Here is a 14,378-nt window from a genome sequence, read left to right as displayed (position 1 = left end):
TATAAGCCATGATTACTACACTTTTGTTATTAAAAAAAAAACGTAAGGTATGTATATATTTACAAAAATAAAAGTATTGTTTTTTTAAAGCGGACGATGACACAAAGCTGCTCACGTGTCTGCAACATGAATATTAGTTCATTAATTATATAATTTTTGTAAGCTTTTATTTTAAAAATATTTTGTATGCCTCTATTTTGTAAAAAGTACCTAGCTTGCTACACCGCTAACGCAGCTTCGATTAGCCATTAGCATCAAGATATCGCGATGACAAGTTTTTGACCAGGCATTACTGCTAGGTACCAATTGTGGTCCTAGGGGGGCAGAATTGCCAGGGGGGACTCAATCATAGATATGTAAAGGCTAGATGGCTCAAGGCGGAGTCCCTAACGGCATCACCTGGCGGCCATCTTAGGACAGGGCGCGTAGCAGTTAGTTTAATGGTGCAGGTACTTTTAAATGACCATAACTTGCTCAATTTTCTACCGATTTTCAAACGGTTTGGGTTTTTACAAACGTTATTAACGTGGCTATAATTCTGGATGCTTTAACATGTTTCATGAATTTATTTTTTATTTTTAGTATAGGTATGCAGTGTCATAGGTACATCTTTGACGTTTATAACAAACCAAACCGTTTGAAAATCGGTAAAAAATTAAGCAAGTTATGGTCATTTAAAAGTACCTGCATCATTAAAACTCAATGCTACGAGTGAGCGAGCGCCCTGTCCTAAGATGGCCGCCAAAATGCGGACGTTGCACTCAATTGGCCAGCAGCGCGGACGAGCCATCTAGCCTTTATATCTATGGACTCAATTGCTCACGACACCGGCCCAAAATGGTGACTTCCATGTAAGGGGACCCTTGGTGTATGTAGATAAAAATGTCTCATTCTAAGGTAATAAACACATAACGGTTTATTATGAAAAGTCTTTATACACCCCTGATAATATAGTTTTGTATATTATTTAGCATTTCTGTCAAGAGATCCTTCTAAAAATTACACACTGCACCTTTAAGCAAACCAAGTCCTCCATGAGCGATTGGCGCAGCACGTGATAATGCGCATGCTCAATTTAGTGTAATGTTGGTGTTTTCTTTCTGACTTTACAAATATAAAGACGGCCACCATAGTTCAATGCATTTTATCCTCGACAATTTAAAATGTACCCTTAAAGTGTTTTGATAGTTAATAACGGCAGATTTCGATCACGAGTGTGCATTGTTGTCATTGTGAATTTATGCCATATTGATTTTCATCGTGGCTCATCACAAAACTAAACAGTATAAAGTTCAGCACACGGGATTGGATGCACGATTGACACTGGAGGGCAGGGCAGTAATAATCATCATGACTATTAACTGTGACTATTGTCCAAACTTGCTTCTGGGATTTACACACTATTGTGCCATTTCACAATGACTAAGCACAGGCTTTCACGTCCCTCCCATTAGTTCAACTGCTATGTTCACCGGGGGTGTTGGCTTCCTGGTTATGGAGATATTAAGCCCGTTGACTCGCCTGCGAGCACCTCTTCTTTCCCTTGGGCTATCGCTGTCTTCTCCTAAAATCTTCTTCCGCACCATGGCCTCTGAATCGGTTAAGCGTTATGATTTCCTGGTGATAGGCGGAGGATCCGGAGGATTGGCAGGAGCACGGCGGGCGGCTGAACTCGGTGCAACCGCCGCCGTGATCGAAAGTCACAAACTTGGAGGTACCTGCGTGAGTAAAGACCATCCTGCTCTTGCAGTACCACATATGACTCAAAACGCCATACAGATCTTCTTATAAGTTGTTGACAGTAGGCCACATGAACAGGGATGCTTTGGGAAGCCTCCAGATAAGGATGTTTTTGTGCGTAATGTTGTGAATATGTGGGTTACTAATTCAATAAATTTCTCTTATGCTGCAGGTGAATGTTGGTTGTGTTCCAAAAAAGGTACTTTTTGCTACGCTGCTGTCATTATAAATAAGTTTTTTTTATGTTAAGCAAGAAATACATTCCTAAAAGTTGTCTTTTGCAATATTTCCAGATCATGTGGAATGCATCCTCCCATGCAGAGTATATCCATGATCATGAAGACTATGGCTTTGAAGGAGCAAAAGCACATTTTAACTGGCAGTAAGATGGCACTTTTTGTTCTTATTAGATTTATATTTAGACATTTAGCAGATGTTTTTATCCAAGGAGGAAAACAATTAAGCCATTCATAAGAAGGGAATCTTATGAAAAAAGCTTCACAAAGTTTAAACAGTTAAATAACAAACATGTGGAAGAAGGTAGAAGAAAAAAGTAGATCAGAAGTATTTTTGTTTTGTGTAGTCCTTGTTAAAATAGATTGAATGTGTAAAGGATACGGATCCTTTTGATAATGTGATCAATAACTTTCATGACAGTTAAGTAGGGTCAAGTTCCTTCTTGTTCTGTATCTTGCAAATTTCAGTGTGTTTTGCTTCCCCATTGTGGTGTAATACCAGTAAAAATTTAAGTGTGTTTGGTTTGTCTCACACAAAAAGATTTAAGGTGTGACAGGCGTATTGAATGGAGAATCTGTAGAGAGTTCAGCTGTCAGGATTTTCAACGAGTCAATGAGATGAGAAAGTTAAAACACTGGAATTAACTCATTGGCGGTTTATTTTCAGACTTATTAAACGCAAAAGGGATGCCTATGTCAGTCGCCTCAATCAGATTTACCAGAACAACCTTGACAAGGTAGGCCGCTTTAATTTCAGTCTGAAAGTATAAAGATAAAATAATTTGTGCAAGACATAGCACCAGGATTTGTCTATTTTTGTAGCATTGTCATAAAAATTACTTAAAGTTCAAGACCTGTTTGTGTTTGCACACAGGGCAAAATTGAAAGCATTCATGGCTATGCAAGGTTCACTGATGACCCTGAACCCACTGTCGAAGTCAATGGAAAGAAATACACTGCACAACATATATTAATCGCCACTGGTGGACATCCGTCTATTGTCAGTGAGAATGATGTGCCAGGTGGGCAACTTTATTTAAAAAAAAAAAAACTCCCTTTGTCTTATATCAACATTTTGTGTAATTTGTGTAATTCATTGAATAATACTTTATTAAGACAACATGTGCTGATAGCATACATGTAAATGTATATTTGCAGGAGCTGGTTTTGGCATTTCCAGTGATGGATTCTTTGAACTCGAGTCCTGCCCTAAGTAAGTGGTGATTTGATTGCCATTAAGCATTTAAATGAGTTGTCTTTATCAATATATATATATATAATATATTTAGTTTATTACAAAGTAACTAATCCTAATATCTTCTCCCAGACGTAGTGTCATAGTTGGAGCAGGGTATATTGCAGTGGAGATGGCTGGTATCCTTTCCACACTAGGGTCCAAAACGTCTATCATCATTCGGCAAGACAGGGTAAGATCTCTATTCATTACATGTTCACTAACTAAAAGACACAATCTTGTAAATTATGCAATGACTGTGTTCTTTCTTTTCAAGGTATTAAGGAACTTTGATGCCTTGATAAGCTCAAATTGCACCAAAGAATTGCAAAATCATGGTATTGACTTACGGAAAAATTCTCAGGTAACTAGTATGAAATAATGTAATATGCAGATAAGGTCTTTTTATGATTTGGCTTATTTTAAAATGTAATAATTCGTTTTTTTAATTATATCCTAAGCGTGTGTTTGTGAACTTATATTGTTTGTAGGTAAGATCAGTGGAAAAGACTGATAAAGGCCTCACTGTTACACTGGTAACAAAGGATCCTCACGAAAAGGATGGACAGGAAAAATCTGACACCATTCATGAGGTGGACTGTCTGCTCTGGGCTATCGGCAGGGAACCCAACACTGCTGGCCTCAACCTCAGTCAAATAGTAAAAATGATTTTACAACAAAAACATTATTCAGCAAAAGTTAAACTATAAAGTACCTGTTGCATGTTGTCAGTAAACATAGAAAATATTGTCGATGTATTCATTAGCAAGAGATTTTAATGATTTTAGTGATTGCAAAGTCAGTTACATTTTCTTTCCTCAACGTGTTTTATCTTTAAATGTTATTTACTGATACAAATAACAGGTGATGTATATGGTGGTGTTGTTGTTTTAGGGTGTGAAGCTTGATGAAAGAGGACACATTGTGGTGGATGAGTTCCAGAACACCACTCGTCCAGGCATATACGCTGTTGGGGATGTTTGTGGGAAGGCACTTCTTACACCTGGTATGATTTTAATGTCTGAATCCTGAAAGAGAAATTGTTCCTAAATATCTTAAATTTACTTAAGGTTTTTGTGATCTTGTTTTTAACATATATGTTAATTATTTTTTCTGTAACATCAGTGACATCCACTAACCAATTTTCTATAGTTTTTCTTCTTAACTTGGAATGTATATTATTGTCTAATTATAAACCTTCCATTGTCTACTGTTTGGTCTGCATGAATAGTTGCTATTGCTGCTGGCAGAAAGCTCGCTCATCGACTGTTTGAAGGCCAAGCAGACTCCAAAATTGATTATAATAATATCCCGACTGTTGTGTTCAGCCACCCACCTATTGGAACAGTGGGATTAACTGAAGATGAAGCATAAAAATCTCATGCCTTTTTATAGTTTATATTTTGAAATCTGATAATGTGAGCTTTTCTGACATGGTTGTGAAAATTGGTGTGTTATAGATGAAGCAATTAAGAGCTGGGGAAAGGACAATGTGAAGGTTTATACCACCTCTTTCACTCCTATGTACCATGCCATCACCACAAAAAAGTCTCTGTGCATCATGAAGTTGGTGTGTGCAGGAAAAGATGAAAAGGTGAGGGCATAATATCTTAATTATATATGACTATTCCTTGGTTTGCTACCGAGTTATGTTAAAATCATAACATGAATGAACCTTAATTTTAAAGCAGTAGTAAATCCATCAATGAACAGTAATTTATATATTAACTTTTTATAGGTGGTTGGTCTCCATATGCAGGGTCTTGGCTGTGATGAGATGCTTCAGGGTTTTGCCGTGGCCATTAACATGGGGGCTACTAAAGCAGACTTTGACAAAACCATTGCCATACACCCTACATCCTCAGAGGAGCTAGTTACATTGCGCTAATCAGGATCATTGTTAACCACTTTATATCAATCAAAACAATAAAGCAATCATTTAGGGCAATTGTCCTAAAATCTACATAGCAGAAAACTATAACTTGTTTTGTTCCTGGACTCATATATTATTGGCAATGGTTAATACATGAAGATTATATTATTGTACCCCATTGCCCTGATGTCTCATAGCACTTGGGTAAGTGCTGAGGGTATTGTTTGGACCAGTGTTTATGATGGGTTGATTATGTTTAAAATCTCCAACATTTTGTGAAGGATGGATTCAGAGTTGCATTTTGTATGGGTGGGTAGTAGGTAGTGATTGCTCAATATGTGGCAAACTTAATTGTAAACATGTTTAAAATAAAAAATATATTTGTGTGATTAATAGTTAATTTCTGTTTACGGATTTTTAATAAATATCGTTTTTCTTAAATATTGTTATATCTATTACTTTATACATTTAGAAATACCATGATCCACTGAAACAAAGTAACAAACCTTTTTTTAGCTAGAGATGATGTTGTGGCAAAAGTCTTAGCTTGAATCTTCATAAGAAAAATACTCAGGAGACAAAGGTTCCAGGTGCCAAACAAAAATTACTTTATTCGCTCGAGCCAACAAAGTGAGACAATCAACACCCCTCAAAGATCATCTGCCCTCCTAACATCTGACTCCATTTTTATACAGTAAGATCAAACACTTCTTATCTGAGATGACGTACATTCTTCTCATTGGTCTCGGTCTGCCACAATTTATTTTATTTGTTTGATGTAGCAGAAGTGCAGCTGAATCCTTCCTCATATCTAAAATGATATATTCTGCTTATAGGTTCTCTTGGCCTTGGCCTAGCTTGCACAGATACCTTATTGTTAATGTAGCGAAGTACAGCTGGACGAATTCTCTAATCTAAAATGACGTACTCTTGTTTATCGGTTGTTTCGACCTTGCTTCTCAAGATAATCGTGGCGAGAACAATCGGGGTATAGTCGCAGGATCGCACCTGGGCTCTTTTAATTAGGAAACGAAAGTTTAACTGGGTGTCTTATAACCTTGTGTAGAAACAACAGGCCTTAGGCTTAATATAATATTAATACAGCATATGATCAGTAATATACCCAACAAAAACTACTATAATCTTTTGATGTCATGGTGGCTGCTGTAGTTGTAGTTTCAAATGTTGGAAGAATCAAATAATTAAGCCATTACTGAAAAATCTCATTACTTATTTGCCTTGGGGGACTGCTTGAGTTATGTCCTAGTTTTTGATCCGGTTATTCTACAACAAACACATTCCAAGGACTGAAATTTAGAAAAAAGCCTTTTGAAATAAAGTACACAACACAAACCGTTTGTAATATATTTTCCAAGGAATTTTCCTTCTCAAAGCAAAATATAGGACCCGTTTATAGTAGAGGCAGTTGGACCACTAAAAATTCAGATGGCACTAAAAATGTTTAAACAATGAAGAAGGGTCTCATTTAAATTGTATTTTTAACTATGCAGTTTTGAAAATGTGTTTGTGCCTCATAAGCATAGAAAGTCGTTTTTAAATGTTTTAGTTAATGCAAATTCATCTTTAGTTAGTATGAGCATATTTTTCAATAATGTAAATCACCATCTAACATGCAATACAGTTGTTTGAATCAATAGTGTTTGTAGATAAAATAAATTACACAGAAAACCGAGAGCTTACCAAAAAGTCATTTTAATGGATAAAAGGTTTATAATATGGCCACTGGATCAAAGTGAATAAACGTCTGAATAAACGCTAAAACTGATTTTAAAGCATTAAAACATTAAATTACGTTTAAAATAAAGACATTCAACAGTTGATGGGTCCTGGAAAAAAATAATGAGCTGCTTAAAATTTAATTACCCCTGAGTTCTTATCAAAACGATGGACAGGCAATAAACCAGAGGACACCATAAAGATGGTGTTGTACTGGCCCGATCAGGGTAAACAGGCCCATATGAAATACAAACAAAATAAGTAAAAGCGAAACCAATGTGGTCTTTGCTGGTATACTGGCACCAAACAACGACACAAGGAAGTTGTCAAATGCCCCCCCGGTTATTCAAATATAAACCCAACACCCAAACAGTTCATTTGAAAGTCCAGTTGCTTGTCCAATAGTTTTGCATTTACAAAACCCACACCATTCAACTTAATAGACTTTAAGAGTCACATTGCTTTAATATCCTTCATAACCTCCTCTTCCATATCCACCACCACCACCACCTCCTCCACGTGTGTATGGCCCACTGCTCTTGGCGGCATAATAGCCACTTTTCACAGCACCGTAACCAGAAGCCTGTTGTCCGTAATCCTCGCCAAAGTTAGTGTAGCCGTTTCCGTACCCACCGCTCATCTGATCGGTATAACCTCCTCCATAGCCACCTTGGCTTTCGTAGTTGCCGTTGTTACCGTATCCACTATTCTGATAGCTGTAGTCGCCATAGTAACCGCCTCTTCCGCCGCCGTAGCCACTTTGAGGACGGCCCATTCCCCGGCCGCCCCTTCCACCCCTACTTGGACGACCACCGGCGGCTTGCATCTCCTCTTTAGTGAGCGCCTTCTTTACCTCTACTTTGTGTCCATTGATATCGTGAAATTTCATCAGGACGGCCTTGTCAGCAGAGTCGTTGTCGTCGAAAAACACAAAGCCGAAACCTCGTTTCTTTCCGGTGTCTTTGTCGGTGAGGACTTGCGCCTTCTCCACGGCACCAAACTGGGAGAAATAATCGCTGAGGTGTTCCTCTTCGATGTCTTCTTTCAGACCCCCAACAAATATTTTCTTGACCTTGGCTAAAGCCTCTGGCCTAACGGCGTCTTCCCGGGCCACAGCTCTTTTCAGATCCACGGTGTTGCCATCCACGACATGTGGCCTGGCGGCAATGGCGGCGTCCGCTTCCTCAACGCTCGAGTACGTTACGAAGCCGAAACAACGAGATCGCTGCAGCTGCTGGTTCATTACAACTACGCAGTCGGTTAAGACCCCATATTGTTCAAAATGATTCCGCAACCCATCGTCGGTTGTTTGAACATTCAGGCCGCCAACAAATAGTTTACAAAGCTGCTTCGCCATTTTCTTACAATACACACGGCTCACACGCAACGAGAGAAATCAATGCTTTGAAATGTCGAGGGGCGTTTCTTTTTTTGTACGTCAGCGTATACGATGTTGATTCTGATTGGTTATAAAAGTGATGCGCTCAAATCTGCCTCATCCCATCAATTAAAGTTTGGCATGTTTAAAATGTACAATAACATAGGTCAAAACAAATTTGTGAATGTAGCTGTAACCCAGCTTTTGTCTAAAACTCCCCTGCAAAGTCATTTATTACACAAAGGTTTCAGGTTCATTTACAAATACAAGATGATCCTTATAAACTTGATCTTTTAAAACGCACTTTCCTAGCTTAGCATGTGGTTTCCCTCTGAAATAGGACATTTACATTTTATAGCCACGTTGATCTTAGGTCTACATAATATGTACAAATGTTTGTTTGAACTGATGGTTGCTATTCTTGTCCGTTACATTGCAAAAGCATGATATTTTGGAGACTAAACAAGCAATATAATGTTGCTTTTTAATCTTTTAATGCATCACATAGCGTTACTTACTAGTTTTGTAGCCCTCACAAAAACAACACCATCTTTGTCTGCCTATTTTCTTAAAATTGCACATTGTCATGCATCAACATGCACTATACTTTTCTTTAAATACTTAAAATATATTTAACATTTATGTTATGCACACTGAAATGAGATTAAAGTTCTCCAAATCACAAAAAAAAAAAATCTTTCAACTAGACTTTTACCCTTCTGACCTCAGAGACTATCCTCTCATATGAATGAACCACTGTCACTTTATTGAATTAAAAAACACACACAAATAAAAGCACATTGTAATATTTATTAGAAAAATAAAAATCATTTAAAACATTTCAATTAAAACAGTACATGTGCAGTTATTAATTGATAGTTTAAAACTTTCTGGATTTAGAATTTTTTTAATGCATGACTAATAGTTTTATAAGAATTCCACTGTAATCACAGCTGTCCCAGTCCTCCACACCCAAATAGGATTTTACACACAAAAGCTAGTTGATGGGTCTTGTAGATAACCAAACTCCATGGCCACAGCAGATGTGGGTAGAGTCCAGTATCCAAGGCCACCTGAGAGGAACACAGGAAGAGATGAAAAAATATGTTAGTTTATGTCAACATGTATACTAGAACGTAATAAAGAAAAGTTGAAAAATCTATAAATGGGCAAAACACCTCAAATGCCCTAATAAGCCCCTTTGTTATACGCAGACCCAAAATCCAACGCTCCAGTTGAGGTAAATACAGTAGATCCACTTCACTTATGGGCAGAGAGCAATATAAATAGCTTAATATAATCTATTTAATAAAATAATGCAATACTTGACCAACACGTAGTAAAGACAGGTTGATTACATACCTAGATCGAAGGATGATATCCTAATGAGATATTTCAGTCCTATCACAATCGAACCCAGGTACTGAACAGGTTCCCTGTACAAACAATCTGCTACAGCTATTTTGAAGTACTGGAATAACTGAAAGCAAACCTAAATGTAGGAATCAAGAGTAAATATAAACCCTTTAGTTTAAAACATGACTATGGCACTAGACCACTTGTTTTCGGCTGCGGGACAGTCTTATAATTTACTATATCACTTTTTAATCATTATTATATAATTAGGTGTGTAAATAGTGCGTTCTTACTAAAATGTTTCCACACAGAGTTATCATTAAGTCCTCCAACCAAACGCCTTTGAGAAAAGATAAATTAGCTGTGAAAGTTTTATTTAAAAAAAGTAACATACAGATGCATAACAATGTTTAACAGGTTTGATCCGAAGACATAATATACAATACAGAAGAGATGCTGGATGTAAAGATACTCAATACAGCGTTAAACTGAACTCAGCAAGTGTCATATGGTGCGTTTATGTGTTAGTCTACAAAATAAAAGTCACACGACTGAAACGAAACCTAATCTATCCCAACTGGATAGACTATTTTGAAAAAAGATGGGGTGGGATTTACAGAGACACAAATCGCATGCAGAGAGACTACTGGGAATGCAGTAAATGGCCATTATTGAACAAAATTTAAAACAAATCTGATGGGCAGCGGACAGATTATAAAGACTTGCGCGAACTGTTTGCATTAAAAAGAATAAGAAAACAATAGGGGCCACCTTGCTGTACGCCCTTAACGTTGAACAAATGATACAGAACACGTCCTACAACTAAAGCTGGTCGGGCAAGTCAGGTTTCTGGGAAGACATCTTCTTCCTACCTGTTAAGAATTGAAGTCTTTAAGGTATGCTTTTCACAGTGTCCGCCATCGCTTGCATGGCCGGGTGAATGTGATCATTTCGAGAGAATGTAGGGGACACGTTTCGGAGTCTCTTCCCGTCCCACGTGGCCATTAGTAGGCTCCGTAGCCGCCCCTGCCGTAACCGGCCCCGCCGCCACGGGAGTACGGGGCTCCCCCGCCTCTAGCGCCATACGTGCTTGCACCCTTCATGGGCCCGTAACCGGACGACTGCTGACCGTATCCGCTGCCAAAGTCACTATAACCTTCTCCACCACCGTAGCCTCCCATCTGATCATTGTAGCTTCCTCCGTAGCTTGCTCCATAACCACCGCCGTAACCACCACCGTAGCCTCCGCTTCCATAGCCGCCATCACTGCTTCCGTAGCCTCCGCCATAACCACCTCCGTAGCCTCCTCTTCCTCCACCGAAGCCATTTTGATTTCCTCTCATGCCTCTTCCTCCTCCTCTCCCCCTGCCGCCCCGGGCACCACCGGCTGCTTGCATTTCTTGTTTCGTTAGCGCCTTTTTGACTTCCACTTTATGCCCGTTGATCATATGAAACTTGAGCACGACCGCTTTGTCGGCCGAGTCGTTATCTTCAAAGTGGATAAAGCCAAATCCACGCTTCTTGCCGGTGTCTTTGTCGGTGATCACTTCGGTTTTCTCTATCGCGCCAAATTGTGAGAAGTAATCGGTGAGGTGGTCTCCTTCGATGTCCTCTTTTAAGCCGCCAACAAATATCTTCTTCACTTTGGCGAGAGCTTCGGGTTTCCCCGCATCTTCTCGAGCCACGGCTCTCTTCAGCTCAACGCCTTTGCCGTCAACCACATGTGGCCTAGCGGCCATTGCTGCATCAGCCTCCTCGGGAGTGGAGTACGTTACAAAGCCGAAGCAACGAGACCGCTGAAGTTGGTCGTTTTGGACCACCACGCAATCCGTTAATGCCCCATACTGTTCAAAATGAGCACGAAGTCCGTCATTAGTAGTTTGGACGTTCAAACCGCCAACAAAGAGCTTGCAAAGCTGATTCATGTCCGACATGTCTTTAGCTAGTGCGCTTGAACGCGTGCACAACACCGAGCAAAAGGCCTTTTTTAAACAGCTTTCGTCATGACGCAGTGTTCTTTTCAGTAGAAAGCCACGCCCACACAAAGGAAAAAGCGGGCTTTCTAAACCCCGCCCTAAATCGCCATATAATGCTTTTGATTAAAGTCAGTTTGATCTATTTTGTACTTCTTTTCCAGTTTAATTTGATTTTTTATAGTTGTTTTAAAGAAGAACATTTGATTATCACAGTTTATGCCCAAATGTTGTTGATTTGATTTCTATTAGCTTTATAATATAATGTATTATAATATATGTTGGCTACAGTAACAGCAAGCGTCTTTGTACTTCATATCAGTTTACACAGTGTACATTTTATGTTACATTTATAAGTTACTTTCATTCATAGAAGATGAATAAAAATGAAATTAAACAAAGTTGTGATACAACACTTCCATGCATACAAATTTGATTTCAAGGTCAGATTAAATGGTCAGAAAACATTCATAAGACAACCTCAATTTTAATTCATTCAATCTTTTTTCTCTGGTGTCACAGACAAGGCTTATCGCTAGTCCTAGACTAAAACATATTTGAGGTGTATCGACTAAAAAAACCTCGGTTTGTCAAAAAAATTATTTGTCTCAAAATAACACACCTGTAACATTTATACAATAAATGCTTAAATGTCTTAATTTAACTTATAGGCCTAGTCCTGGCTTTAGCTATAAGCATTGTCTGTAAAACCAAGCCTTTGTGCCATAGGTCACAATGTAATAAAATGTATCAGTATCAACTATATTCTTTTCTTAGACTCAAGTGATACAGGCCCTATTTTTAAGGGTTTATAAATATATTTAACATTTTGGCAAAATATTTTAGTACACACTCTCAATCTTTTATAAACACATAGGCTATACACCTTTTGTGTAGACTTTTGTATATCCTTCATATGTAAACTATGTAAATACAACAGAAAAATGATTTAATTTCCAACTCTTAAGAGTTTCCTTCTTTGATAATAGGTTTCAATTGAGAGGATAGGGTGAGCTATCACTCAGCTGTGAAAAATGGGTGATAGAAACTGATAGCTGAAATCTGCATGACAGAAAAAGTGTCTGGAGCCAGTACTTCACAGATATTTGATGGCACTTAATGCAGATGGGTGGAGATAATGTCTCCGTATGTGAGTGTCCTTGTCTATTTCTATGCAAAACAGATCCATCATCAATGTGTGAGACAAAACTTATGCAAGGTTTCAAGCTGTTATGTGCATGTGGTGATGTGAATGACCCTAGATGGTCAAGGCTGCATATATGGCAAGGTTTAGACTTTTTTGTTTACTGCAGAATAACACTTATTTTGACTAAGAGTAGTCGTGTTAATATAGAATACATTTTAAAATATGGTATCGTTTAATAGAACAAATCAAAGTACATATTTACCACATGTTGTATATTGCCTTATTATTAGGTCAGACAAGTATATTTCATTCATAATGACAAATAGAATGATTGTGCACCGTTTTACCCAAATTTCAGTTTAAAAATATTTTGGTGGGTTTTAGAAAGATTATCTGTGGGCCCAGTTGTTCAAAAAGCAGGTTTTTCAAAGCAAAACTGTATTGGATCACCCATAACAAGATACAAACATTTTAACATTAGCAAATCTGGACTGTTCTAAACAGTATCACAACATATCACAATCTTGACTACTAGCTTGGCTATGTAAAATACAGCAGATAGTGTGGTCAAAGTGGTGTTTATGGGGCGGTTTCCCAGACAGGGTTTAGATTAATCCAGGGGCCAGTTGTTCAAAAAGTTGAATCTGCACTCTAAAAACAAACGGTGCTATATAGCACCAAAAGTGGTTCTTTGCTCGTAATCATAGAAGAACCGTTTTAAGTGCCATATAGCACCAGTGAAGCACCTGTGTAGAACCATATAGTGCTATGTAGAACCAAATGTGGTGCTATATAGTGGTTCTATATGGCCCCTATATGGTTCTACACAGGTGCTTCACCGGTGCTTCACCGGTGCTATATGGCACTAAAAACGGTTCTTCTATGGATTCAAATCAACAGTTTTGGTTCTATATAGCACCGTTTGTTTTTTTAGAGTGTGGATCAAAATGACCAGATTTGGAAATCCCATGCTATCCAGGATCAGGTAAACCATTTTACTTTGTCATGGTTTTCAAAGCAAAATTGTATTGAATTACCCTGATCCATACATATTTCAGTTTAGCAAATCTGGATTACTAGTGTTCTAAATGTTATCACATGTCAATACTGACTATCAGCTATGTAAAAAAAAACAGGTAGTTTGGTCAGTATGGGGTCACTAAGTGTTTTTACTTGAAGAGACCAAAAAAAACCCTGCAACATTCCCTTATTTTAATCTAATTTAACATTCAGTCTGTTATTATGGCCCACAAAAACAAACAGATATAGATTAAACATAAACACATGGATTTATATGGACTTTTTTCTTAACTGAGTAGAAGGTTTTAATGGTAGCCTGTTATACTTTATCATTATGGCGTGGTTTCCCGGACAGAGATTATCTTAAACCAGGACTAGGCCTATAGATTAATTAGAAAATATAACTAGTTTTAAAAAACATGCTTTACTAAAAACATTACTTATGTGTATGCTGATGCAAAATTATGTATTTAACATTTTTTGTTTCAGGACATGGACTGATTTTGGACAATAAAATTGATGAGTAGGCTACTTGATTAATAATTTACTCATGCTGGTAAAATTCTACATACACAAATCAAACTATATGAACATTAAATTCTACATAAGTTGTTTTCAGCTTGGACAGCTCTTACATTTATTTTAGTCTAGGACCCTCTCCGGGAAACTATATATATACTTAAT

General features: G+C 37.8%; 3 protein-coding genes across 4 annotated transcripts; 1 reads left to right on the top strand and 2 right to left on the bottom strand.

Annotated features, from left to right (window-relative positions):
• The first annotated feature begins 1,127 nt into the window (after positions 1-1,127).
• On the top strand, positions 1,128-5,524 carry gsr (glutathione reductase). Its single transcript, XM_073854342.1, has 13 exons — positions 1,128-1,722; positions 1,913-1,939; positions 2,034-2,122; positions 2,644-2,713; positions 2,851-2,998; positions 3,135-3,189; positions 3,304-3,403; positions 3,488-3,574; positions 3,702-3,869; positions 4,105-4,216; positions 4,442-4,581; positions 4,679-4,804; positions 4,949-5,524. The coding sequence occupies exons 1-13, from the start codon at positions 1,465-1,467 to the stop codon at positions 5,096-5,098; spliced, it is 1,530 nt and encodes a 509-aa protein (XP_073710443.1). The 5' UTR covers positions 1,128-1,464; the 3' UTR covers positions 5,099-5,524.
• Positions 5,525-6,780: 1,256 nt separating this feature from the next.
• hnrnpa0l (heterogeneous nuclear ribonucleoprotein A0, like) lies at positions 6,781-8,236 on the bottom strand. Its single transcript, XM_055177692.2, has one exon. It carries the CDS (start codon positions 8,175-8,177, stop codon positions 7,284-7,286), a length of 894 nt encoding a protein of 297 aa, XP_055033667.2. The 5' UTR covers positions 8,178-8,236; the 3' UTR covers positions 6,781-7,283.
• Positions 8,237-8,988: 752 nt separating this feature from the next.
• hnrnpa0b (heterogeneous nuclear ribonucleoprotein A0b) lies at positions 8,989-11,553 on the bottom strand. 2 transcript variants are annotated; one of them, XM_055177690.2, is made up of 3 exons: positions 10,427-11,553; positions 9,561-9,690; positions 8,989-9,271 (listed from the first exon to the last, which is right to left on the bottom strand). In XM_055177690.2, exon 1 carries the CDS (start codon positions 11,486-11,488, stop codon positions 10,559-10,561), a length of 930 nt encoding a protein of 309 aa, XP_055033665.1. In that variant the 5' UTR covers positions 11,489-11,553; the 3' UTR covers positions 8,989-9,271; positions 9,561-9,690; positions 10,427-10,558. The 2 variants fall into 2 exon arrangements, with proteins under 2 accessions (XP_055033665.1, XP_055033663.1); XM_055177688.2 differs by lacking the exon at positions 9,561-9,690.
• Positions 11,554-14,378: the final 2,825 nt, after the last annotated feature.

The sequence above is a fragment of the Misgurnus anguillicaudatus genome, chromosome 16 (genome assembly GCF_027580225.2).
Source record: "Misgurnus anguillicaudatus chromosome 16, ASM2758022v2, whole genome shotgun sequence".
NCBI classification, from domain to species: domain Eukaryota; kingdom Metazoa; phylum Chordata; class Actinopteri; order Cypriniformes; family Cobitidae; genus Misgurnus; species Misgurnus anguillicaudatus.
This window is presented reverse-complemented; position numbering and strand designations above follow the sequence as displayed.